The following is a 27,158-nucleotide window of genomic DNA, read 5'->3' as shown; positions in this document are numbered from 1 at the left end:
GCAGCCCTTGAATCCTCCTGGCGCTCGGGCCGGGACCCATCCCCCGCCCTCCCGTCAGCTCTGGAGGGAGAGCCGAGCTCACGTGTCACCTGAACAAAAGGCAATGCTGAAAACGAAAAGTACCCACGCGCGAAGCTTCCTGGAATTGTCAGCTGCCGTCGGCAAAGCGTCACTGCCTCACCCTGACCTGGAGACCTCCCAGACCCAAGGGCGCCTGGAGCTCAGGATGTCCCCGGGAGGCCTGCCGTCTTCGGCAGAGACTGGGAGGATGTCCCCCTGTCACTTTTTCTGCTCCTGGTAAAAGGAATCGATGACGTCTTTGTACTTGTCCAGGACTGTGAACCGTCTCAGTTTCAACGTGGGACCTGAGAGAGCAAGTGGAAGGAGGGGTGAGGCCCGGGCTCGGAGAAATCTGGGAAGATGTGTCGTGGGGATCCGCGCCTCTGACGGCAGCTCAGCGGTACCGAGTGCTTACACCCCGCCTCGGCCTTGATGGCTCAGAGGGCGCTTCCCGGGGGAAGCCGCTCCCACCCGCCCCGGGGCGGACACGCCAGCGTGCTACAGTGGAGAGCGGCCCCCGCGTCCAGCTGAGGCGGCACCAGAGGCCTGCTCTGGTCTGTGGGCTGTGCCGCAGGGGGGCTCCACCCCCGACTTCACAGGAGATGCCGGTGGTCTCGCCCCCCCGCCCCCCCGGGAGCCAGCTGGCCCCAGCCCAGGCACCAGTAGGGCCTCGGTGTCAGTCCGGGGGTCCCATTGTGATTTCAGGGGAAACGGTCCCACGGTCGAAGCAGAGTTAAGGGTCGTGTTGGAACCGATCTGTGGGTTCGCCAGGCTCACCCTGCCAGCCCACACCCCTGGCCAGCTGTGTCCTCCTGCACGGCCCCCGGAGTAGTGGGGACAAATGAGGGAACCCCTACCCAGCTCTCCCCCTGCCACGGAGAAGTCCTTCTGGAGAATGGCCCACTTCTGGATGTGGTAGGGTTGGGCGGCTGCCTTCCTGTTGACTCTCTGAATCCCTTCTTCGATGGCCCGGTACACGGCCTCGTCCCTCCTCCCCACGATCTCAGACACGGTGGTGGCGCTGCTCCCCACCTGCCGGCAGAACTGCACGGCTTGCTCGGTCAGGTGGTCCGTTGGGTGACAGGCGTCTGGGTCCAGCATGCACTGAAAAGCCAGAGGTCAGAGCCGGCGCGGGCCTCACCCCATGAGACGCGAGCCCCTCTTGAGGAGGGTTTGCTGGGGCCAAGGATGTGGCTCGCTGTGAGCTGTTCCCGAAAGATGGCTCAATGGTGGGTAGGATGCCACCCCGGCTGTGTGGGGCCCATGGTGCGTGGAGCCTGTGGCGGGATGACACCGGACGGCCCTTGGCCAGCACACCATGGTCTAAAGCAGGGACCCTCTCCCGTACGTCCGGCACCCTGGGCTCTGAGCATGAGAGCGGGGCAGCGCTGGGACAGAGGGACGGTCACAGCAGTACATTGTCAGTTGTGGGGGTTGGGGGCGGTGCGCAGGGCAGAGTGTGTTCCCACAAGCTACACCACCCCTTGTGCAGGTAGCCAACAGGTCGTCCCAGGATATAGTCACGAGACCCCACGCGCATCCCAGCCGGGCCTGCCTTCTGCTGGGGCCGGACCCCCAGTCCGGCCGCCCCTCCCGAGCCAGACGCCCAGACGCACCTTCAAGGTGAGCAGCATGGACAGGAACTTCCTCTGGTCGCCGACGAGCATGGCGTTGCTGATGATGGGCAGCTCCATCTTCACGGCATTCTCGATGGGCACAGGGGGCACGTTCTCCCCTCCGGCTGTGATGATTATCTCTGGGGAGGCAGGGCCAGGCCCCGGGCACGGGCTTTAGTCCAGCACCCCCGCGGAACCAGGACCCAAGCCTGGGCCACGGCCCCTGGAAGCCACACCGGCCACTTGGGGAGGTGCAGCCGGCGGGGGGGGGGGGGGGGGGGGGGGGCGGCGCACACCCTCGGAGGCACCTCTCACTCGCCTACCCCCTTCCCAAACGCCCTCCCGTCCCCAGCAGTCCAGAGCGCACCGCCTGCTCTCAAGGGCCGCTCAGCTCAGGAGGCCCCCCACCTCGTCCACGCTGGCCCTCCCGTGTCTAAGCTGCTCTCGCAGCGTCCGCCCCTCGTCCTGCGGAGGGCCGTGCGCGAGCAGGTGCTGGCACTCAGTGCTCTGGTCTCTTCCCGCCAGGCCAGGTGGGAGTAAGCGGACGTTTACTGAGTACACCTGGACTGCTCTAGCTGGATTGGGCCCCCTGTTCTAGTTGGACAGAGGAATCAGTCACACTGTGTGCAGGCCGCATGTTGACGTCGGGCAGAGAAGAAGGAGACAGCCCTGGCTGCAGCGAGCTCACCGGGCCGTGGCACAGAGGACGGCCAGGGAGGAAGCCGTCAGACCGGGCGTGTCCAGGGCAACGAGAGTGGGCGTCCCTCACCACCCCTGCCTTCCTGCGCTTTCCCTGACCACCCGCTCACCCCCACCTGTGTCTTACACCGTCAGTACCCGCTAGAAACCCTCAGCAAACGGCATGGAGACAAACACCCCCCAAGACGCCACGCGAAACACATCCAGGATAAAATGTTGTAAGTGTCCCTCCCGAGATCAGGAACAACACAGGACGATCGCTGTCCCCGCGTCCATTCACCGCACGCGGCTCCAGTTGTCCTGCCGGCGCAGAGGCAAGACAGATACAGGAATGGAACGACGGAACGAAACTGTCCTTATTTGAAGACGATCCGGCCGTGTCCCTGAAGGTTTGGAAGGAACACACAAGCCAGCAGAGTCACATGATTCGTCGAGGCCCCGCCACCCCAGGAGGGCGCGGAAGCAGCCTGTGTGCCCTCGGCAGGCAAGCAGAACGCAGATTTTATGTGATGCTATTTACGACAGCACCCAAGATAGAATACTCAGGGCAAATCTAAGGAGAGGCGTGCAAATACCTGCACGCTGTGAACGTTGCCGACAGACCTCAGTGTAAGCACACCGAGGGCGGGGGGCACCTGGGGGGCTCAGTCGGTTAAGCGTCCTGACTTCGGTCACGATCTCATGGTTCATGGGTTCGAGCCCAGCGACGGGCTCTGTGCTGACGGCTCAGAGCCTGGAACCTGCTTCAGATTGTGTGTCTCCCTCTCTCTCTGCCCCTCCCCCACTCGTGCTGTCTCTTTCTCTCTCTCAAAAATAAGTAAACATTAAAAAAAAAATTTAAGGATGCCGAGGGATAGACGGGGTCCTTGTTTAAACTGGACCGTGTGACCCCGAATGACACCACAGGGGCTGCGGACACTTTCCCAGCTTCGTCGCCCGCCTTTGCTCGTGGTGGTTTGACCACTGGTTTGTTCTGTCTGTAATGTAGTAAAAGTTTGTTAGTCCCTTTTCACGGCTCCCATGTTTGGAGCCACAGACCTCCCGCCTTCTGACACGACACAGAATTTCTGTTTTTCTGTTTTTCTCCAGTAGTCACAGGGGCTCCGTTCTTGGCGCGTAAACGTTTTATCCTGTCTGTTGTGATCGTAGATGGACTAGTTTCTTCCGCAGTCCTTCTAAATCGCCGTGCAAACGGAAGCCATGGTTCCCGGTGGCGGTCTTGGCTTTCCGTGTGCGCGGTGCTGTCACCCTCCTTAGGGAGCTGGCTCTCCGTCCCGCGGCCGTGGCCGGCACCACGAACACTGCGGGACGTGGATAATGGGCATCCGGTCCTGCTCCTGGCTTCTGGCTTCGTTATGCTAAGCAAGTGGTCATCCATTTCTGGTTTTATCCCGTGCTTTTTTCCACGAATGAGGACATTAACGATTCTTGTGAAATACCTTTTCAACATGTGTGCAGATGATAAAACTTTTAAAGTTCTCTTAATACATATCCCTGCATTTCCATAACTTAGTTATGATGGGTTATTTTTTTAATGTGCTGGCAGACATTGTTTGCGACTATTTTATGCAGGATTTTAGCATATATGCTCATGAAAGTCATTGGTCCACAGTTTTCTTTTTAAATACAACCTTTTCAAGATTTTGGTATCAATGTTATACTCACCTCACCAAAAATTTGGAATTTTTCCTTCTTTTCTGTGCCCAAAAAACAGTTGAATTGTCATTGGGATTCCTTAGGACACCTGCTGGTCTCCGTGTTTTGTCTTTTGTGTATGTGTGTGGCAGGGGGGCGGGGAGGGGCCAGTCACTATTGTTTCCATGGGAACCGGTCTGTTTAAATTTACTATCTTTTCTGCAAGTAGTTACATTTTCCCACAAAATGATCTCATTCATGTTTTCAAACGTATTTGTCCAGTGTTGAGCGACTGGTACCACGTTTATGGATCGGAACTCAGTGTGGCGAAGAGATACGTTCTCACCACATCAGTCAGTAGATCCGATGGAACCAAACTCGAAATCTTGGAGGGCTTTTGGAGGCAGCAGGCCTGTTGGTAGCCAGCACCGTCTCACAGAGGAAGGCCACGGCCTCACGTGGACGTCTGGCCGTGTCACAAAGATACTCGGGGAGCTGGTGAGAGTCCAGGCGGGCAGACCAGCCCCCGACGGCGACGCCGTGGGACAGGCGGGCTTCTCGGCGGTGATGCTGGGCGCTGACCTCCAAACGCACTGCACCCTTCCCCCGCCATCACCGAGCTCAGCCCTAGAGGGCGCTGTCAGTCCACCCCTGCAGCAGGGAGCTCGCAGCCTGGGCGCCCAGACTTGGCCGAGAGCCCGCCCTCTACGGCCAGCAGAGCCCGGCCCGATGGCACCCCTGCCTTGGAGAGATCCACTCATGGAGCCGGTTTCCCCAGGAAACGGGTGGGGGTTCCTGCAGGGATGTGTTTGGGCATTACATCCCCTCGGGCCAAGTGGGCAAAGCACCTTTTCCGCGGAAGTCCCCAGCTCTCCTCCTTGGGAGGGCCCCGTTCGTCATGGGAAATTTGAGGTCTCGTGTTTTATTTTAAATTTTATATCCAATCTGTGTTCTCGGTATCATCCCCGTGTTTGTGTGTAAAACTACGTGATATTTACACCCCAGAATCTTCTGGAAAGACTTGCCTTGTTTCTTTAAGAAGTCTGAAACCCAGCTCCACCACTTACTAGCTGGGTGACCTTGGGCAAGTTCCTTAACCTCTCTGGGTGTCGTCATTGGGAAGTCGGGGTAAATAAAACGATGTCAGTCCAAGTGCAGGAACTTAACATGCGCTCCGTACTCGGGGTACAAACAGTACAGGCAGTACACCCCCCCCCCCCCCACGCCTGCAGCCACGAGGCCGGCCAGCAGAGCTCACCTTTGAGGCGTCCAGTGATGAAGAGGAAGCCGTCCTCGTCCAGCCGCCCGGTGTCGCCTGTGTGCAGCCAGCCTTCGGCGTCGATGGCCTCGCTCGTTTTGTCCTCCATGTTTAGGTAGCCCATGAAGATGGTGCGGCCCCACAGACAGATCTCCCCGACGCCCTCCGCGTCCTTGTTCACCAGCTTCACCAGGCAGCCTGGCACCACCTTGCCGGAGCTGGGGGCGGTCAGAGGGAGACGGCGCCTCAGGGCAGGGTCAGGCCTCACCTGGGAGCCCCCGGGTTCCCCAGCTCCTCATTCTTGGCCGACGGCCAGAAGGCGTCCCCTCCCAGGATTTGTGTATTGCAACAGGGGACTTAGAGCTGAGGGGGCGCCAATAAGAAGCTTTAAGGCGAATGAATGAATGAGCGAACGAACGAACGAACGGAGTCCCAATGCACAACTTCAAGCCCTGTGATGGGCCGGCAGGGAGGGGAGGTCTCGAGGCACAGCAGGTGACCCTCCATTCACCCCCTACTGGGGGGCTGGCCCCGTCCCCCAACCCCCCGCCCAGTGGAGCCCGGGCCATCAGCCTCGGGGGGACCCCCTCCCACACATCCCACCCTACTGGAGGGAGGGAAGTCCCTCCGTCAGAACCTGTCCAAGGTCCCCCGGGGTATCAGCACGGGCACACGTGCACGCGTGTACCTGCCGGGGCGGTGGTTGGAGAGGCTGGAAATGAAGTGGGGCCCTGAGGTCTCGCTGAGGCCGTAGCCGCCATACAAGTGGATGTTGAGGCCCAGGAAGAACTTCTCTGTCTCTGTGGTCAAGGGGGCTGCTCCGTAGAAGTTCTTCTGACATCTGGCAAAGCCCAGCGCCTGGCGGACCTTGGCCAGCACCAGGTAATCTGCCAGCCTGGCCTTGAAGGACTTCAGGTCACTGGTGGGGGAAGGAGAACGGTCCACAGGAAGAACCACACGCTCACATGAAAAAGTGAGTATTTGGTGGGCGCACAGTGGCCTGGCCACCTGTGAACGTGCACGCACACACAGGTGTGATACGTCCTGAGCCCGGAGGTCAGACGGGTCCAGCTATGTCCAGGTGCACACGCACGTACGCGCAGAGACTCGAAGCACGTGTGCGTGGACACACAAGCACAAACACGTCTGACCCCATCTGAAGCCCACGAATGAGTCGTTCATGCGTCTTCACGCTCCGTTGTCTGTGCAAATGAAGCTGTATTTGCACACATGTACATGTCTCATGAGACGCGATACCGTTTCGCAGACTCACTAGTAACGGAAACTGTTTCTAAATCGGCACAGGCCAGGTTTATGCCACTGACCCTCCCACAGCACCTGTGGGAATGTGATAAGTGGTCAGAGGCAGTGGGGTGACCTCCAAGTGGTCACCTGGAGGCTGGAAAAGCCCACGTCAGTGTGACCTCTTCCCCAGACACCTACTGAAGTCAGGAAACCCCTCTGGAGACCCAGGAGCCGCTCCAGGGAGGCGAATGCCACCCCAGACGGAACAAGTTGGGCCCCCCACTCAGAGCACAGAGATGCGGTGACGGAGGTCTCACGCCCAGCACCTGCCAGGGCTTCCGCACAGGGGTCCCCGGGATGAGCCCAGCCTGTCCCATCCACGGTCGCATGGCCCCGCCCTGCCCCCACCCGGCCTCCTGTCCCCTCGTCCCGGCCCGCATGGTACCTGCTGGGGCATGTCACGTTCTGCTCCAGGGCCACCGACATGGCCCACAGCAGCATCTTGCGCCGGATGAAGCCGGACCCAGCCCCCACCTCCTGGATGCGTTCCATTATCTTCTCCCACACCCGAGGCACCCCCAGGTGGGACGTGGGCTCCACCTCCCGCAGCGTGTTCGCCAGGCTCCCCTGTCCGCCGCCAGAGGGGGGGCCTGCGGTCAGTGCCAGAAGCCCCCACACCCGAGTCCGCGTGCACACCTCCGAGGCGTCCTGCACACAGGCCCCACATGGGCGCCCACATGTGGACACGTACATCTGCACACGACCCGCCTTGTGCGCTCATGCTGCCAACCCTCCTGGTCACGTGGCCAGAGGCCTCGAAGCTCCTGGGTCCCTCCCAGCCCTGGGGGGGGCTCTATCCCCCAGACGTGACCGTTGAACCCCCCGAAGCAATGGACCAGTGTAGGAGCCGACAAGGGACACCACTCAGGCCAGTGAGCTGCGGGGGGCCGGGGGCAGCTCCTCATGGTTAACGGGAGTTTTCACCGCATGGGTGTAGTTTATGGGACTGAGAAGCAGGGCTGTGGCCTGTCCTCAATGGCGTGTGGACCCGCCCATCCACTCTGGCCCTCTCCTCTGTGTAACCTCGGCAGTCATTTCCTTCTTGTTGGCCGCGCGGGCCATGCTGATGGCCACCGAAAGAAATGTGACAGATGCTCACAAGCACGTGCGCTCGGGGCGGGGGTGGGGGGCGGGGGGTACAGTGCACTGGCCGAGCAGACTGACCTGCAGGGCGTCAGGCTCGGCGAAGCAGATGTGCGCCCCGCACCGGATGCCCGCCCACAAGTCGTAGAATTGCGCGGCGATGTGGCTGAGGGGCAGGTAGCTGACCACCACCTCCTGCCGGACTTCCGCCGCCTGGATGCCGCCGGCCTGGCTGCAGTGCCGCGCTGTCCACGTGACCTGGAGGACGGGCAGACGGCCCCGGCAGGGTCCACAAGCCGGCCCTGGAAGACTCACCCCGGGACTTCGGCTACTTCGGGGACATCTCTGCGGGGAGCTCCCAGGACAGGCCTCCCCTGCCCCCCTCCTCGCCTTTGCTGGGCTCGGCGCGGGCGGGCCGCAGACCCACGGGCTGTCCTATGTCTCCTGGGCCCCTGAGCTGAGGGGCCAGGGCAACGTCCACCAGCAGCCGCGCCCACCCATCTGGGCCCCGTCCTACGTTGTCCTGACTCAGCATCACGCCCTTGGGGCTCCCGGTGGTGCCCGAGGTATAGATCAGCACACAGCACTGGTTGGGCTGCTGGGCGCTGATGACGGCGTCCAGGGTCTCCTCCGGCAGCTCGTCCCCCAGCCCCATGACTTCGTGCATCTGCAGCCAGGCGGGGAGAGCGGGCACTCGGTCAGCTGGGCCGCTGGCCGGGCGCCCCCTGTCCCCAGGCCCTCCACCCATACCGTGTACACGCGGGCCATCTTCCTTGCAGGGGCCTCTCTGTATGTCACTACGGCCTTCAGATGTGGCAGGTTTTTCCAGATCTGTGTGGACGGGAAACATAATGGGGTCTCGTTAAAGAAAGTTACCCGCTGACAAGAGCCCCGTCTCCAGGCACTGTGGTCGCTGCGGTCTGCCTGGCAGGCACTGTGGTCGCTGGGTCCCCTGGCTCTGACCTGTGACCCACTGGGACGCTGGCCACCCTTCGTGCATAGCCGTCCCCTCAGGAGGGAACCAAGCACCCCAGGGGCTGGCTGAACCAAGTATGGTTCATCCCACAACAGAGAGGGATAGGGAAGGAACAAAGGGGACAGAGATGAGGGAACAGAGGGGAGGGGACAGACTGGGGCAGGAACAGAGAGAGGGATGAGGAGGGACAGAGGGGACAGAGAGGGAGGGGACAGACTGGGGGACAGACGGGGGGTACAAAGTGGGGGACAGAGGGGATGGGAGGACAGAGAGAGGGACAGAGGGAGAACAGAACTTGGTCATCTTGCTGAGTGGAGGTTAACAGAGCCCAGAGTTCAGGAAGGCCATGGGACTGGACACCAGCGAGGAGACACTATGAAGAGAGAGAGTTCTAGAAATCTGTAGTCAGGGGCCCTGTCCTCCCGAGTCCTTGGCTGAGCCAGTGTGCACGGCAGAGAGTGAACCACCAGGGAGCTGGAGGACCACAGGAGGCCACAGGGGCCAGAACCATCCACGTGTCTGTCAGCAGGACACAGGGCCCCTGCCGTGCGGAGCGGAGACCTGGAAAGGTCAGATCTGAGTGCTGGAGCTCACCTAGCCTGAGGGTGAAGACCATATAAACCGGCCCAGAAGGGCCAAACACGAGTCTCAAAGTAAAGTTCAGAGAGAAAAAAGAATCCTGGAAAAACACGACCTAAGGGAGAATATCAAGACCCCTGACATACATGTAATTGGAGTCCCAGGAAATTTTTTTCTGAAAATTGAAAAGCAGCCTGAGAAGTTTCCACATTTTATTATAAACCCACCAGTTCAAGACTCACAACGAACCCCAAGCAGGATAAACAAAGGAAAACCACACCAAGATACAACGTAATCAAATGCTGATCACCAGCGATGAAGAAAAAATCTTAAAAGCAGCCAGAGAAGAAAGAGGAACCCTCGTGCACTGTTGGTGGGAATGCAAGTTGGTGCAGCCACTCTGGAAAACAGTGTGGAGGTTCCTCAAAAAACTAAAAATAGAACTACCCTATGACCCAGCAGTCGCACTACTAGGCATTTATCCACGGGATACAGGTGTGCTGTTTCGAAGGGACACATGCACCCCCGTGTTTATAGCAGCACTATCGACAATAGCCAAAGTATGGAAAGAGCCCAGATGTCCATTGATGGATGAACGGATAAAGATGTGGTATATATATATATATATATATATATATATATATATATATATATACATATATAGGAGTATTACTCGGTGATCAAAAAGAATGAAATCGTGGGGCACCTGGTGGCTCAGTCATTTAAGCATCAAACTCTTGATCTCAGCTTAGGTCATGATCTCATGGTTAGTGAGTTCAAGCCCTGAGTCAGGCTCTGTGCTGACAGTGCAAAATCTGCTTGGGATTCCCTCTCTTTCTGCCCCTTCCCTGCTCACACACTCTCTCTCTCTCAAAATAAATAAATAAACTTAAAAAAAAAAAAAAGAATCAGGGCACCTGGTGGCTCAGTCATTTAAGCATCAAACTCTTGATCTCAGCTTAGGTCATGATCTCATGGTTAGTGAGTTCAAGCCCTGAATCAGGCTCTGTGCTGACAGTGCAAAATCTGCTTGGGATTCCCTCTCTTTCTGCCCCTTCCCTGCTCACACACACTCTCTCTCTCGCTTTCAAAATAAATAAATAAACTTAAAAAAAAAAAAAAAAAGAATCGGGGCACCTGGGTGGCTCAGTCGGTTAAGCGTCCGACTTCAGCTCAGGTCATGATCTCACAGTCTGTGAGTTCGAGCCCCGCGTCGGGCTCTGTGCTGACAGCTCAGAGCCTGGAGCCTGCTTTGGATTCTGTGTCTCCCTCTTTCTCTGCCCTTCCCCTACTCATGCTCTGTCTCTATCTCAAAAATAAATAAAAATATTTTTAAAACAAAGAATGAAATCTTGCCATTTGCAACAACATGGATGGAGCTAGACAGTGTTATTCTAAGTAAAATAAATCAAGAAAGACAAATACCGTATGATTTCACTCATACGTGGAATTTAAGAAACCAAACAAGCAAAGGGAAATAAGAGAGGAGCAAACCAATGAACAGACTCTCAACTACAGAGAGCTCACTGACAGTTACTGAAGGGGCAGGGGTGGGGGACAGGGAAACGGGACGGGGAAGGAGGACACTTGTCCCGATGAGCACCGGGTGATGTAGGGAAGTGCAGAGTCATTATCTGTACACCTGAAACTACTATAACACTGAATGTTAGCTGTGCTGCAATTAAAATAAAAACAAGAAGCCAAAAAACATCAATAAATAGAAGCAGCCAAAGAATCAAGATACCCAAATATACGGAGAGGAACAAAGATATGAAATAATAGACTTCTCATCAGAAACTATGTAAAGTTAAAAACATTGGAATGGACTCTTTAAAAGGCTAAAAGAATAAAAGAAACCCTGTCATCACAGAATTTTAAACTACATGAAAATATCTTTTGAAAAAATGGAAATAAACATGTTTGCAGACAAAGAGAGGCTGAGAGAATGTGTTACCATCAGATCTGTGTTACAAGGAAAAAAAATTTTTTTTAAGTACGCTTCATGCCCAGCATAGAGCCCAGAACAGGGCCTGAACTCACGACCCTGAGATCATGACCTGAGCGGAGATCAAGAGTCAGATGCTCACTGTCTGAGCCACCCAGGTGCCCAGAAGAAAACTCCTAAGGCAGGAGATGACACCAGATGCAAACATGTATCCACGTAAAGGAACGAGGACTGTAGGTGGCAAACGTGGGTAAATATGAAAGACATTTTTCCTTCTTTCAAAATGTCTGTGGGGCACCCGGCTGGCTCAGTCGGCTAAGCATCCGACTTCGGCTCAGGTCATGATCTCACAGCTCGTGGGTTTGAGCCCTGCGTCGGGCTCTGTGCTGACAGCTCGGAGCCTGGAGCCTGCTTCCTGCTTCAGATTCTGTGTCCCCCTCTCTCTGCCTCTCCCCTGCTTGCACTCTGTCTCCGTCTCTCAAAAATAAACGATTAAAAAAATTTTAATTGTGTTCAAAACAGTGTACTGTAGGGTTTATAACCTTATAGACGTACGTTGCAAACAGCGCCAAGGACAGGGGGGAGGAGGAAGTATGTTGTTGCAAGATTCCTGCATTACATGTGAAGCAATGTAGTCGTGTGATGGTAAGTAGTACGGCCTGACACTAGATGGCGGTATAGATCGTGTAATAAAGTGGACTGTGCGTAGTTAAAAAGGCAAAGGCAAACCCTAGCGTAATAGCAGAGAGGGGGAGCTAATTAGCCACTGGAGAGAAAACGGAATACCAAAAAACAAGATAAAGTAAAAATAAAAAACTCAATCCAAAAGAACTCCGGGAAGGGGAGAAAAGGGACAAAGCACAGGACACGTAGGAGCAGCAAACTGGTCGATTTAGTTTGTCCGGTGGGACAGAAAGGCAGGACCCAAGTCTGTGCAGTCTACAGGGGGACTTGGCTCTAAACCTAAGGACCCAATAGGTTCCAGGCAAAATAAAGCAGAAATACACGCCGTGCAAACACTAATCACAAGAATCCTGCGGTGACTCTCGCAGCGTAAGACAGAGTAGCTCTGGGACAAGAATGTTTCTCTTTAGGGATGTTTCTTAGCGACAAAGCGGTTACTGAATTGAGGGGACACACAACTCCATGCAGGTATATATATAACAGAACTGCAAAATCCCCGAAGCCAAAACTGATGGAACTGACAGCAGAAATGGACAAATCCACAATCACAACTGGGGGTTCAGCTCTCGGCCCTGGTCTTCGGTGGAACAGAGAAAATCAACAAGGACACACACGATGAAGCCATCAGCCATGCCGACGTTAACGTCGCCGACGCGTGTCCTTTCAGACGTGCACAGAGAGCAGTCGCCGAGACACCGCGTCATCCTGCCCACCACACGTGTGTACAAACAGGGGCTTCCGGTGGCAAAGTGCCCCAGGCAGTGAGACACAGTTCTCTCTCTGGAGAAAAGTCCCAGCCGGTGAATTAGAAAACCGACATTCTGCCTCCACTCAGTGGTGACCATCAGTGGAGAAAGGCTGGTGGGGACCGTCACGGTGGAGGAGCGGTGCCCGCCCCCCACCCCCAGAAGTTGAGGGAGAGGAGGAGAGCAGATCAATCCGGATCTCGGGACACTGCCCGGGACCGTTGACCCGGCTTCTGCTGCAGGCTGACGGCAACAGCCCCCACGTGTGGTCCTGTGCCGTGCCCCCCACCCCACCCCCCCCCGCCTGGCAGGCGTGTTCAGGACAGCGTGCGGGGCCCCACGCCCCCGGTGTCAGACGCAGCAGGTCTGGGGTGGGGCCTCGGGGTTTGCATTTCAAGCAGGTTCCCAGGTAAGGACGCTGCCGGCCGGCCGGCCAGCCTGGGCTTTGTTCTGAATTAAAGACAGAGACATGGCCACACACGGCCTGTGGCCGGTTCGTGTCCTGATTCAAAGGCACCTATGTCAAAACGGCCCTGCGGTGGGTGGCTGATGAGACCACCGGGATCGTGTGAGAGACATTTCGTGTGCTCGTGGAGAATGCATGCCTATTGAAATACTCAGGGGGGACATGAGTTCATGTCAGAGATTTGCTTCAAAAACTTCAGCGGAAGAGGCAGACTGGCACACTGCACGACGGAACACGACATGTGGGACCAGCACACGAGGGCCGGCCACACTCTTGCAGCCTGGTCTGCTCGCGGAAGCTTGCATGATGCAAATTTTACCTGGGGTGGACATTTCCTAACTCTGGGCCTCAGCGGCCCGACCAGGCGAGTGGGCGGGTACCCGTTGCCCTGTCTTGTTGTACGTGTATGTGTGTGACGTGGGGTTGCTGTGGAGGATGAGGGGGAGGGGTCCGGGAGGGAGGGATGGAAAAGCGCTTTGTAAGCTGGAGGTCTACGAGGACACCCGGCCCGGGGCCCCCAAGCCCAGTTCCGCACTCCCCCAGACCTTCAAGATCTTTTCCAGCTGCTTCTGTGTGTCGACCACGATGATGTTGGCGCGGGAGTCGTGGGCGATGTACTGACAGGCCTCCGGGGAGCTGGTGGTATAGATGCCGGTGACGATGCCCCTGCGGGAGACCCAGGAGGGGTCCTGTCTGAGCCAGTGCAGAGGCCCAGCCCCTGCCCTGGAGGGCCCAGACAGGCAGAGGAGGCCCCCGGGAGGAAGGGGAAGTTGGGGAAAGAGGAAACAACCCTCCTTCCACTTTCGGCCCACCCCCGACCCACCAGAGACCCTGCCCCACCCACAGCCACTCACCCTGCAAACACCGTGCCCACCGCCGAGAAGAACCACTCCGGGGAGTTGAAGCCAAGGATGGCCACGCTGTGGGCCCGCTCCAGGCCGAGCTCCAGGACCGAGGCAGACAGGCCCGGTCAGCCGGCTCAGAAGGGGGCCTCTCACGCCCGGCGGGGCCCCTTCCAGAGCGCAGGGACCAGCCTCCCAGGCACCCAGTCAGAGGGCACCCCGGGCCCTTCCCGCCCAGCACACCAGGCGGCCCCGCTCATCCGAACGCGAGCACAAATGAAAAGTGCGTGCTGAGTGCCCGGCGGGTGATGAGGGCTCAGTAAAGGTAAAACCCTCAGAACGGGGCCCGGCCCACCGCACCCACCCAAAAAGTGTTGGAGGCTCCACAGTTATCATTTCTAAAGGCTTGTCAGGCGGGGGTCGGGGAGCAGGCCTCCGAGGGCCCAGAGCTGGAGGGCAGGTCTGGGGAGGGGCCCTCACCTTCAAGAAGCCCTTGGCGGTTCTCCGGGCCAGCAGGTAGTACTGGGAGTAAGAGATGTGCTCCCACACGCCCTGGCGCTTGAAGCCCAGGGCGCTGAGGTCCCCGTACTTGTCCAGGACCTCGTGGAACATCTGGTGCACGGTGTAGGGCGGCTGTGGGCAGGTGGGGTGGACACGCAGGTGGACGCGTCCGTCGGCCCGGGTGGTCCACAGCGGCTCCTCTGCAGGGGGAGACCGCGGCTGGGATCACGCCGGCCTGGGGTCGCCCCCTCCCGGGGCCCCGGGGCCTTCCTCGGGCCGGGACTTTGGTCCCGAAAGTGCTTTGGCTGCTGGCAGACAGGCGAGGGATTGGGGTGGGCGGGAGGCTGCCCGGAGGAGGAGGTCTGATGGCCCCGAAGCACGGACAAGGCTTAGGGATGCAGCAAGGAGGCGGAGGCCTCGGAGACACGGAGGCCCCTGTGTCTGCTCCCGCCGTCACGCCAGCTGGAACTTGTCCCAAGGCAGGGCTCCCTCAGATCCCGAGGTCCTGCCTCTGCCTCCTGAGAACGGGCCGGGGACAGACCGGCTGGACAGAAGGTCAAAGCAACAAGAATGGCAGCGCCCCGAGGGGCTGATCTGAGCCTCCTTCTGTTTCTTTGTTTCTGGTAAAGACCAGCATGGTGCCCGACCTCACCCCAGCCTCTGTGTCAGGGAGGAACAGGGGTGGTGGGGACTGGGGGGCACGGCCCCGCTGAAGGGGAGGCTGCCCTCGGCCTGGGAGCTGCCGTCTGGCGGCAATGGATACCGAGGCTCACCCGACGTCTGGGAGTTGTAAATGTCGGCTCGCACTTCTAGAAAACACTGTGTGGACCAGGTCACCCATCCTCGGTTCTGTGACCCCAGTAAGTCCCTGGTGGAGCACATCTCAGCCACCCCCGCCCCCCACACACACTCAGACGGCTCCCAGCTTTCACCCTCATTCTAGGCTCCCCGCAGGAGAGAGTTCTAGAAGTGTTCACTGGATCAGAAGGGAAAAGCTTTTGGACTTTTGGGGGGCATTTTAGAGCTCCTTCATCTAACTTCTGCTCTCCTGCGCCCGGCGCGGACCCCCCTCCCCGTCAGCGGCCTCACCTCACGGCACCTGCGCTCCCGCTCGAGGGAGGACAGAGGGGACGGAGGAGAGAAGGGCCCTCTGTCTCTGTGCGGGGGCGGGGCCCGGGGCTCCACCTCCAGCCCCTCTCCATACCCAGTCCTCACCCCCCCGGAGTCACTCCCCTGTGGTCAGAGGTCCTGCTTCCCGAGCACCTGCCTCGTGCCCGGTGGGGGTGTGTGTCTTCTGTCACAACCTCTGTTCCGTCCCTGCAGACCCCATGAGAAGCAGGCCGGGGAACAGCTTCCGGCTGCTGGCAAAGCTGGGGTTCCGACCCACAGGCCCATGCTGACCCCAGCTCCTTTGGGAAAGGACTGTCCTGCCTCCTGCCCAAGTCCTAGAAGCCTCAGGAGCCGTGATCCTGGACAGCTGTCACCTTAGGCCACTGCCTCTTCCCATGTTCTGGGGCTCCCGGAGTGACCTTTCTGAACCCAGATCTGACCTGTTCGAGGGCCTCCCATGACTCCCCTTGACCACAGGGTTGTGTCCACACTGTGGCCTCTAGGAAGGCCCTCCCCAAAGGGCTCCTGGCCCCTGTGACCTCGGCCCGCCCCCTTCCTCACAGCCAGCCTGAGCGGCGCTCGGCCCCCCTGCCCCCGCCACGCTGCTGGGCCCCCTCCCCACCACGCACGGGGGCTTCCCGTCCTGCAGGCCTGGGAGGCCCTGCCCTGTTCAGGATCCTTCTGGTGCAGCTGCCACGGCTCGGGGCCTCAGCCTCTGGTGCCGGCTGCCCAGAAGGAAGACAGAGCATCTCCGAGCCTGGGGTGTCTCACGCTCCCCTCTGTCCCCTCACCTCCACGTGCTCCCACCGCTCAGCCTGATCTCTGTCCAAATAGAAGTCTCTGGACCTTGAGTCAGAAGCCCCGTTCTCAGCAAGGTGGACGGAGCACTCAGAAGGACGCACGCGCCCACAAGCCTGAGCCGTGGACCCCAGCTGTGTCCCCCGACCGCAGGACCGGGCACAGAGCCCAGGCCCTGAACCAGGCCCGCGAGGCCACTGCGCCACGCACGGAGGCCGCTGTCTGGGGCAGGCGCGCTGACCTACAGGGTGACGGAGGCCACGGCGGGCGGGGAGCGGAGCCCCTGGCCACCTCCTGGGCTCTTTCCTTCCCTGCCTGTCCTCATGACCACCAGCTGGGACTGAAGCCGCCGGACCCACCGCCAGCCTGCTGACCTGGGTCTCTCCCAAAGTGGAAAGCGTGAAGCAGCAGAGATGTCCCCAGGCACCCAGACGACACTCACTGCCGGCCAGGGTGCTGTGCAGGGTGGGAGCGTGAGCTGGCGCAACCTTCCTGGGGGCAAGCGGGTGACACGCGTCACGGGCTCCAAGACGGAGTCACCTTTGAGCCAGAAATCACGCTTCCAGGACGCGCCCGTGGGAACCAAGCAGAGATACAGAGACAGCACTGTGGTCACCCATGTCCAACAGGGGCTGGGGACCCACCAGGGTGCGGCCACGCCCTGGGCTCTCGGTGGCCATTAAAACGAAGTGTTTAAGGACGTTGAACGACCAGGAAGCGTCCACAGGAGGACATCGGGTGGACAGTGCGCGTCACAAGTGCAGGCATGTGCGTGAGCGTCACAAAGCTCCCACGCTCGGCCTTAGGAACCTCTCCCTTCCTCCCCTAGACTCCGCGCCCCTGCAAGCGCCCCCTGGTGGGAACACGTGTGCCACCCATCAGGGATGCCGACAGACAGAACTTTAGCTGGGGGCTAGAGGGCCAGTCGCAAATTCCCACACAGCACGTCAGAGTGAGAAGGCTTGAGTCCCGGAGAGGCAGGGGTAGCCAAGGTCACAGCAGGGTAGGGGCAGAAGTGGGACAAGACCTCAGTCCGTCCTGGGGGCTGCCTTGCACCCAGAGCGGGTCAGTGAACGGGTGTAGGCCTGGGAGGGCCACAGTCCGTTCCCTTGGGGACGCTGTTGGGGGAGGAGAAAGTGGTGGCCGAGTCCCCTGACCCTCTGCCACGGGGTGGGCCGCCCAGAACCAAGCAGCAGGGAGGGACACAAGCCGTGTGGTCCCCAGGCTGATGGCAGAGACATACGAAGTCAGGGTGACCTGCCAGTCCTTTATTCTTTTCATTTTTTTCTTCTCCACCCCAGCGTGTGGCCCGAACTCACGACTCTGAGATCGAGAGTCACATGCTCTACCGACCGAGCTGTCCACACCCCACCTTGAAGTTCACAGGGACACAGATCTGCCAGACCCAACCAAGCTCACTGCTACAGTAACAGCCAAGGGCACGGCCAGGACCCAATCACGGTCCCTGTCACCCAGGAAGGCACCCTAGATCCCGACTGGACCCAGCTCCAAAAGGCAACCAGCCATTCAAGTGACAGAGAACCCAGCCAGCAAACAATACAGCCCACGGCCCAGAGCACGAGGCAGAGGATGACCGCTGAGTGCTGCGGGTGGGCTTTCCCAGGGCCCGCCTGCCCTTCTCCCTCCTCCTCCCCCTCCTCCTCCCCCTCCTCCACCCCCGTCCTCCACCCCCCCTCCCTTCTCCTTCCACCTCCTTTTCCTCCCTCTTCCACATCCTCCTCCCCCCTCCTCCCTCCACCTCCTCCTCCTCCCTCCTCCCCCCCCCTCCTCCTCCCCTCTCCCCGTCCTCTCCCTCCTCCTCCTGTCTCTCTCCCTCAGCCCAGGTCACGGCCTGACCTTATCAATCACCCATTATTCAGGGGGTGGCTGGGCAGGCAGGGAGCTATTTTCCTTGGGGCTCTGGAATAACAGCATCTGAATAGCAGAGGAAATCACTCTCAGTTGTCTGGGGAGGAGAACTCAGAGAGGAGAGGCCCCAGGGATATTTTCTGTGGGAAGTGGCCTGTTGTACAGATGGAGGGGTACGCTGGCCCTAGGAGAAAGGTGGTTCTCGGCCAGGGACAGATCTCTCTCCAAGAATGCTCCTTCTGACTGGACCCTGGTGTCCCTGCCACAGAGGCCAGTCATGGACTAGAGCCGGCACACTCCCACTCCACACGGGCCCTTGGAAACCGCCCACCCCATGCCAGGCACTCTAGGGGAAGTATAAGAGAAAGAGAAGGATGTGACTCCAGATAAGGACAAGGCCGGCCTGGGACAGAACGGTTTGTCTAGCCCTTGTAAGGAACCCACTAGAATGGAGTGTTGGCTCCACGGTGTCTGAGGTTTCTCAGTGGTTCAGGGGAGACACCCGTTCCACCTGGGAGCCAGCCTTCTTGCCCGAGGGCCAGGGGCTGTGGACTTGTGGCCACTAAGCGGAGAAACCCTGGGCTCCCTGGGCCTCCATTTCCCCATCTGAATTGCAACCTGGATCTGCAGGGCGGGGGCTGGGGCGGGCTGACATGGGCTCTGGGGACACGGCGGTGGACGTGCTCCGGAAACGCACAGGGGACCCTGAGCTGGTCTCCATCGGCTGGAGAGAAGAGAGGTCTGGGCCCGGGGTGGGAGCAGCTCAGCCCGGAGCCCTAGGGCACGGGTGCCCCCAACCTGTTTTATGGTTGAGGAGGCTGGGGTTCCCACTGTTCCCGCTTCTCAGGTGAGGATCTACCTGCTCGAGTGTCCTCTGTTCTCTGGGAAGCCTTCCCTCCCATCCCCTCCCCACCCCCACCCCACCCCCACCCCAGGCTCAGCTGAGCTGTCTTCTGCCTCCCACTGTCCCCAGCCTCAGGCTGTGGGCTCCCCAGGTCAAGGGTGGTATCTGTCTCCTTGTAGCCAAAGAGAAGCCATGACCTTGAGCATCTGGGGAGGGCAAGACTGAGAGACTGAGCGGTGCCCTTTGTACCCCCTGACCCACCAGGGACTTCACGGGGCTAGAAACCCCCAGCACCAGAGCTCCCCAGTGGGTGTGGGGGGTTCCTAGGAAGCACGGGTATGGGGAAGAAGCCCCGTCCCCAGCGGCTGCTCTCCCCTGCCCTCCTCCCCTTCCCTGGGGTCTTGGCCTTGCCCTGCTCCAGCTGGGGGTTTGTGCTCAGCTAGAAAGAACTAGAAAGCAATGTGTCTCCAGGCCCTGGCACAAGGCTGCCTTTGTGTAGGGGTCAGATTTTGGCAGCTCTGTGGCCCTATTCAGGGGCTCCCGCCCCCCACCCCCACCACCAGCTCAGAGCCTAGCCTGGACAGGGGCTTGGGGACCTTCAAGCTTCTGGGAACTCAAGGAGACTCAGGTGGACGCTCGCTCCTGAAGGAAGATGCCCAGGGGGGCTGCTAGCCCAGCAGTTAGCTGGAGGGGAGGCAGGGCCTGGAGGGGACCGTACTGTCACCTAGGCCCAAAGAGGCAGCGTGGCCAGTTGAGAGTTCTACTTCTTACTAGCTGTGTGACTCTGAGAAACTCATGGGGCCTCTCTGAGATGGTTTCCTCCATCAAATGGGAATGCGAAAGTGCCTGCCCTAGGGCTGTTTTGAAGATGAGGTGAAGAGTGCCAGCAGCACAAAGCCCGGCCCAGGGGACAAGTCCAACAGAAGTCCGCCCTCTTCTCAGGGCTCAATCCCGGTGGTGGTAGCCTCCAAGCCCCGCCCCTTAGTCTCCCACGCAGCCAGCGCCTTCCCCAACCTTCCAGAGAGAAGCACAGGCTCCCGCCCCCTTCCCGGGGAGTTGAGAGCCGGGCTCCTCAAGTTGCCTGGGAGTCTGGAGAGAAGCCACCCCCCTGCCCCGCCCCACCCCGTCCCTGGCAGCAGGCTGGCACCTGGCCGGGCGCGTCTCTGCAGCTGCTCCCCAGAGACACGGGGGCTGCACAGGGGAGGCTGGGCCGAGCACGAGCCGCACGCCGGGCCCGTGGGGGCTCAGGAGGCCTGCCCGGCAGTGCCCTGGGCAGTGCAGGGTCCCGTGGGGCGGCTCCTCCCGGTGCCCACTGACAGAAACGTTGCCAGGAGACCCCTCTGGCCGGCGACGCTCGGCCTGGGAGAGGAGCGGCTTGTCTGATGGCAGCAGGCGCCCCACGGCGGGAGGCGACCGGCATTTGCTCCGCAGGAAGCCAGGCGGCCCGGGGCGCCCAAGGAACCCGCCCTCCTTACGCCTCTTTGCGTCTCTTCCAAGGGGCATGGCGACCTCCGCCTTGACCCTGCCTCTGTCCTCCCACCAGGCCCGTCCCCCGCCCAGGAAAGCCAGGCCAGAGGAAATCTGGGGGAGGGGGCCCCGGGCCTCCCCTTCCACCTCTTGCCTGGTTCCGCCCTCACCCGCCAGGGGCCCAAACACCACCTCACACACTACCGCTTGCTCCCCGAAACACATGCCTCGGCTGACGACGGGGAGGACGCCAGGTTGGCCCGGACTGAAGATCATCCTACAGAGATACGCCCGCCACAAAGGCTTCCACCAAAGCCCCGGGCCGGGGGTTGGGGTGCTCTGGGGGCCGGGGCTGCTCTGAGGAGCCCGGGGGACTCAAGCCCGGGAAGACCCGCCCCTCCGCGGGCCGCTCTTTGCCCCCCAGAGGTGACACCGGACAGGGACAAAACGACAACAGTGGACCACCCCACGGACAGCGCAGAACTCAGGAGACGGCGACCCTCCGTGCCAGGCACTCGCTGTGTCCGTGTTCGTTCAGCTTGTGCTTTGCCACAGTGTTGTCATGAGCCATTAAAAAAACGAGCACGCCCTGTGTTACTACCGTTTTGATGACTCTTCGGGGTAAATGGTAACTCTGCCTCCCTCAAAGTGCAATTATCTGAGGGTCAAGGTCTTTAAAAGGGCACATGACTCTCCAAGCCTCCGCACGGACTCTGCTGGCTGCCACCCACCGGCCTCGCCGCAGGCGACAGGGGCTCCACCGGGTCCCAGCGGCCCGGCAGCCCGGCCCCAGGGGAGGCCCCGCCGCCTCCCGCCACGGCCCTCCCGACCACCCCTTGCCTTCCCTCGCGCTCGGCCCCGACGCGGCCCCGAGGAAAGGGTGTGCTGGGCCCCAGGCTCGCCTCTGCCTCTGCCCACAGCCCACAGCCTCCCGGCCGCTCACCTGAGCAATCCAGCTGGGCACCCCTCGCCTTCTCCGGGGACGGGGACGAGAGCGGGAGAGCATGGCTGAGGGACTCTTTGGAGAGCGCCTGCCCATCACTCGGAGAGCTGGAGGGGAGGGGAGAAACGACGTGAGACCCTCGGGGCCTGGCCCGGCTCTCCGGTGCCGGCCCCGCACCCACATCGGCACCTGGGGGTGCCGCCGGCCTCTCTCCGCCTCGCGGGCTGCTCTGCGTCCCCGTGGGGGTCAGGGAACAGGACCTCAGTAGCTGTAGGGCCACCCTCAGCCCACCCAGCCTGTCCCACAGGCTCCGAGGGCTGCTGCACACTCCTCTGTTGTGTGGCTCTCTCTGGACTCGGTGTCCCCGTCCGGACAGGACTCCGAGCACGACTCCAGCGGGGGCCCCCCTCCTCACCCCACACCCACCAGGCCTCGGGCATTGAAAACAGTCACGCTTAGAAGCTCAGAGCAGAGCTGAGGACGGTGCCAGGGCTCCCACGGGCCTCTCCTCCCAGGAGGGCGTGTCGGGTGCCCTATGCCTTCCCCAGTGGAGAGGACAGGCATGGGCTAGAGAGCTCCGGCCCACATCCTCCTCGCTTCCCAGGCATGGTGGCCCTGGACAATGATCTCCCTTCCAGCCAGAGAGCCCAAGGGGTTATAGGGCCTCGTGGTCAACCTATTGATCCACAGCAGCATTCTTCCTCAGGGTTCAACCGGCCAGACCTCAACCGCCTGGGTGATGAGCAGACAGAGGTCAGTGCACACCTCAGCCAGGCAGGAATGTAATCCCACACAACTCCAGGGACACATTTCACAGTCATCGGCTATGCAAACAGTGCCTACTGGAGTTGTGCAGCCTGCAGCCTGCACAACTGGTCACGGCAGCCCTGAGGATGGGACCCTGGCTCCCGTCAGGGTGGGGCTAGTCCCACCCCTACCCAGTTCCCAGGCTGTCGGGCCAGTTACCTGTTTGTCACACTCGGTCTTACTTCTTGCTGGTACTGCAGGTTCAAACTAAGTTTGCGAACACACCCAGGCCCACCTGGAGGCAGTCTGCTTAAGAACCTGATAGGTTTTAAATCGAAAGACATCAGGAGGTTGTGAAGGGAGGGGCGTAGGGACAAGGGGGCTGAGTGGGGGCTGAGTTGGTCCCCTTCTTGTGTGTGAGCAAGGTGGCCTGTCCCAGGGAAGCCACCGGAGGGGTGAAAGGATACAATTTCTGGGGTGGGGCTTCCGCACCAGGTGGAGGGTTCTGAGCTTGGAGCTCGTCCAGCCGACTGTGGGTCATCGGTCACCACCATTACGTTGGGGTCGCAGAGGGGCCCCTCCACATTATACTGATACAAACAGCCCTGAGCTCTGGGCGCAGACACGAATGAGGTCCCCCACCGGGAGCCCCAACGCGGGTGCCACAAACTTGGTGCAATGTCCATGCTGTCCCGGCCACGTCCCGGAGACGAGCGAGTCTTCCAGAGGGTTGGCCTTTGACAGCACCCGCTGGGCAGCTCACCCTCGGACGGGCCAGGGCCGCCACTGGCTGTGATCGCTCGCCATCTGAGCCACCTCCTCACAGACAAGTCTGGAAACCCTCGCCATCAAAAGGCACAGACGTTTCCCCCGCTAAGGAAATCTGTATAAACTCGTTCTGGATTTAAAACAGCGAAACCCAGACTACAGGAAAAGACGGCCGCCTAAGGAAGCCGGGAGCCAAACATACTCATCATGACTAGAGCCTTCTGTTTGCTGGGGACCTTGGCCAGTCTCTCGTGACTCAGATGTGCTGACGTCCACTCCCCCATCCTGCTCTGTCCTTCCCTCGGTGACAGGGTGGAGTGGGTCCCCTGCCTCTGCCTGCCGTGACAGGGACACCTTGCTCACGGCCCATGTCGCGCAAGAGGTTCCCACTCAACCCCTAGGCCCTGTGCCCGAAGGATACCGGATGCCTAATTAAGAGAAGGCCAAATTCCAATTTTCCAAGTGAGGAAAGCACGCTCTTCCCCTCACCAGAGCCCTTGAGATCCCATCTCTTTCCGGGGATGTCACCCTCGCCCACCGACTGAACCCGACCTTCCTATAACGTTCCTGCTCACTCGGGGCCATAACTAGTAACTGGTGTCCTGTCCACTCAACACGCCCGGGAAGGGAGCCACGCCCTGTCACGCTGGGGTCTGCGCCCTCCCGTGTGGCCACAGCCCCCATATCAGCGTTGGGGACGCCGCTGCTGTATCATCGCTCACCCCCGCCTGCGTTCCTGTGGGGGCAGCCGCTCACCTGGGGCACCCTGGGGTGCATCGTGGTGAAGCCGGACCACCCAGCCTGCTGTCCCCAGACTGTAAGCCAGAGGCACAGCTTCCAGAGTGGGATCTGTCATCCTCAAAGGAGGGCACGTGACATGCGAAGCGTCCCCACAGCTCTGACCCCTCACACGCACCTGGGCCCTTCTGACTCCTGCGCTCTGGACAGCGTGGCACCGGGATCCACTCAGGGACCCTCAAGTGAGGTGGGGCCACCGTGATTAGCGCCCCGGCCCGACGTAGGTGCTTAGCACAGTGTTCCCGGCCTTCTGGAACACCACACTCCTCCTGCCCTCACACACCCCATAAGCACCTAGCCCTCTTCTTACACAGAAACCAAATGTCTTTAGCACCTGCCCAGTGGCTCTGGGAGCAAGGAAGCCCTCGAAGGGCGCGTGGCGTGCCTACACTGTGCGCGGTGGGGGCTGGGCGGGGGCCTGGGGGAGCCTGCACTCCCTCTCCCGACCATCTCTGGTCAGGTGGTCTCTCCCTTCTCTGCCTGTCTTGCCAGAGGCGCTGATGGGAGAGCCCACTGAGCCTCATTCAGCAACTCCTCCGGGGAGCCCTCAGGGATTATCTGCAACACTCTCACTCTCACAGCCTTTGAACACTCAGGTTTAGGCTCTGAAGGCCACACATGGCTTGGTAAGCTCTGTGGGCCGTGTGTCCTTGGGCCCTGGGCCACACTGAGGTGCAGAGCAGGAGTCAGCAGACACACAAGCCCATGGGCTTTCCCATGGGAGCCCCTCCTGGACGGGGGTGCATCGCCTGGCTATTTCTGTGGTCTTTCTTCCCTTTCAGCGTTTAGCAGCCAGGTCACTGTCCTGTACACAACAGGGGCTCAATAAATGCCTTCTTGGACAATATAGCATTGAGGTTCGTCAGAACTGGCCTGCCTGGGTTCAGCTCGCTTCACTAGCTGGGTGACTGTGGGCAAGGCACTGCACCTCTCTGAGCCCCGGCGCTCCGCGCCAACCCTGTGGCGTCATGAGCACATGTGAGCCCGGCAAAGTGCATGTGCACGTCTGCTCTCCTCCTACTTCCGGGGCCGTCACGGATCTTTCTGGGAGTAAGGAGGAGACAATGCTTCGGTACGACTGGGAGGGTGATTAACTGCAGTGACGGGGGGTCCGGCGCCGGTGGAGGAGGCGGGGCCTGCTTCCTTACACGGTCCTCAGGACGGAGCCGGCAGACCTGAGCAGGAGCATCTCTGGCATGGTCCCCGCGGGGCCGCGGTCTCTAGCTCACCCAGGACGGCGCCGGGACCGCAGGGAACTCATCAGCCCGGGGGAGGCCCTGCTCCACCAGACCGCCCTGCAACAGAGACACAGCGTGTGTCACGGCCGAGGCCGCTCGGGCCCCAGGCAGGGCTCACCCTCTCCAGGCCTGGCACCGGTCTCTAATCTGCTGCCTCCTGAGCCCACAGGGCCACTAGCTTGAGAAACGGACCCACCGGAGGCCTCCGTCTCTGCTCCCAGGCGGGCTCGCTCACTAGGATGAGGCAAGAGACCGGGCCCCCTGGCCTCCTGCTACGCAGAGTCCTCACCGCCCTTGGCAGTCCTCCCCAACCCTGTTCCCGACGTCCCTCTGCCCAGGGCGCTCAGAGAGCCCAGCTCCCGGACACCCAGGGCGTCCAAACATTTCCCCAACCCTGAGAGGCCCAGGCTGGGAGCTGAGCCAGATCACCTCCAGGTGCCCCGCTCCGTGTCGCACGGTCGGTCGCAGCCTGCCCCGGTAGCGGCTTGCTCACCGGCTCCCGGACCCCGCCACAGTGGCCCTCGCCCCTGGTGGCCCGTCTCACCTCGATGATCAGTCCCGGCAGCTCTCTAGGGACCCGGCTTCCAGGCAGAGGACCGCGCCGAGGACTCTGGGCCGCGTGGGCCCAGCGGGCCTTCCCCCTCTATGTTGGCTGGTCCGGAGCGTGTGCCCGCGCCGTCGGCCAAGCCAGCCGTCGAGAGCTGGGAGCCCGCGCTGCTCCCGGTAATGAGGCAGCCCAGGCTGGGCGTGCTTGCGGGGACCCGCCCCGGACCGCCTGAGGCACCGGGGAAGGCGTGGCCGACACCTCTGACCCACCTGGCTCCGGCCCAGCGGCCCACCTGCAGGCCTTACATAAGCAGGTGGGAAGGCCCGGAGGGGTCTGCGGGGGCGGGCGGGCGGCCGGCCTGTTGGCAGCGGTCCTCGGCAGGGCGACACCGCTCTGCCACTGGGCCCTGCACCTGGGCCGGCCTGGGCCCCGCGGCTGCCGGAAGCGTAACTTTTCGTCCTGTTTTGTTTTGCCTTTTTAACCGTTCCGGAATGCACAACCGTGCCCAGGCTCTGTGTGCGTCGGCTCCCGGCGCCCTGCCCGCAGCCCCGTGCCGGGGACTTGGGGACAGGCTCCACGGCCCGAGGAGGCACCTACACAGGCCCCTGCACAGGCCCAGGGGCCTGGTGTCCGTGCGCAGAGGGAGGCAGAGCCGGACGGACGCCACGCCTCCCGGACCCCGCGCTGGAACCAGGACGCCACTGCACCGCGTGCACCCCATCTGCGCACCGGGAAGCCCCGCCCCCTGCCCCAGGATGACCTCGCGCCTGCGCCTTGCCCTCCGGTGCTCCTCCAGGGCTTGTCTCGGTCCAGGGACTTGAACATGAACCTTCTAACACCAGGGCCCCTGCTCCTTGGAGTTCCCGCCCCCCGCCCAGGCACCCCTGCAGGCCCGGGGTCCCTCACCCCTACGGCAGACAGCCCTACTGGGTGTTAAGGGGAAATTTTAAATCCTGTGAAGGCCCAGGAGCAGGGCACAGCGGCCGCGACGCTGCTGGGCCGTTCCAAGGCCCTGAACCCAGTCGGAGGGCAGAAGACCCGCAGACCACTCCGCGGAGGGGGTGGGTCGGTGCCAGCGTGCTCACTTCAAGAAAATTCTGCCCGTCACCAAATCCCAACTCTTCGAGTTCTCTGTTCCTTGCAATACGTGACCAGAGCCACCCGCGGATGCCCGGCAGCTTGGGTCTGCGGTACTAGCCCCCAGCCTCCCACGGCTTCTCCCCGTCCTCCGCCCTGGGGTCCCCAGTGGACTTTGGAAACCTGTGCTCTGACCCAACCCCTGAGGACATGTCTCTGTCCCAGAGGATGAGCCTGGCTCTTGGCCTCCCTTACTGCTCTCCCGCAGAGGGCCAGCAGGTGATGTTAATCATTGGACTTGGTGCTGAGCATGCAAGTGGCTGGGAGCGGCGGCAGAAAGTTCAAGGGCTGGCAAGAACCCCAGGCTTGGCTCTCTCAGCCCCCTGGGCAGCCTCATGTGCCCTCCCCTCTGGAGGTACAGTTTCTAAACTGATGAGGAGGCCAGGCAAATAGGCTTAACTCCAGGTTCGGGATGGCTGGGGACACGTGTCATCTTGGCTTTCCATCTCCTTGCAGTGCCCACAAGCTGGCCTGCCCACTGTTCTTCAGATCCCTCC

General features: G+C 60.6%; 1 protein-coding gene across 3 annotated transcripts; it reads right to left on the bottom strand.

The window, feature by feature from the left end:
- Positions 1–71: 71 nt before the first annotated feature.
- Positions 72–25,692, bottom strand: ACSBG1 (acyl-CoA synthetase bubblegum family member 1). Of its 3 annotated transcripts, XM_019460497.2 has the most exons (16): positions 25,522–25,689; positions 24,888–25,034; positions 22,393–22,491; positions 21,427–21,533; positions 14,375–14,595; positions 13,907–13,995; positions 13,598–13,718; positions 8,407–8,487; positions 8,174–8,323; positions 7,738–7,914; positions 6,959–7,140; positions 5,957–6,187; positions 5,269–5,486; positions 1,677–1,816; positions 918–1,164; positions 72–365 (listed from the first exon to the last, which is right to left on the bottom strand). In XM_019460497.2, the coding sequence occupies exons 2-16, from the start codon at positions 24,935–24,937 to the stop codon at positions 280–282; spliced, it is 2,199 nt and encodes a 732-aa protein (XP_019316042.2). In that variant the 5' UTR covers positions 24,938–25,034; positions 25,522–25,689; the 3' UTR covers positions 72–279. The 3 variants fall into 3 exon arrangements, with proteins under 3 accessions (XP_019316042.2, XP_019316045.2, XP_019316043.2); XM_019460498.2 differs by lacking the exons at positions 72–365; positions 918–1,164; positions 1,677–1,816 and adding an exon at positions 2,363–2,675 and having other exon boundaries at positions 25,522–25,692; XM_019460500.2 differs by lacking the exons at positions 14,375–14,595; positions 24,888–25,034; positions 25,522–25,689 and having other exon boundaries at positions 22,393–22,497.
- Between the last annotated feature and the right edge of the window lie 1,466 nt (positions 25,693–27,158).

The sequence above is a fragment of the Panthera pardus genome, unplaced genomic scaffold (assembly GCF_024362965.1).
Source record: "Panthera pardus isolate Hobbes unplaced genomic scaffold, ASM2436296v1 HiC_scaffold_23, whole genome shotgun sequence".
Taxonomy (NCBI): Eukaryota; Metazoa; Chordata; class Mammalia; order Carnivora; family Felidae; genus Panthera; species Panthera pardus.
Note: the sequence above shows the minus strand (reverse complement) of the source record. Positions and strands in the feature narration are given on the sequence as shown.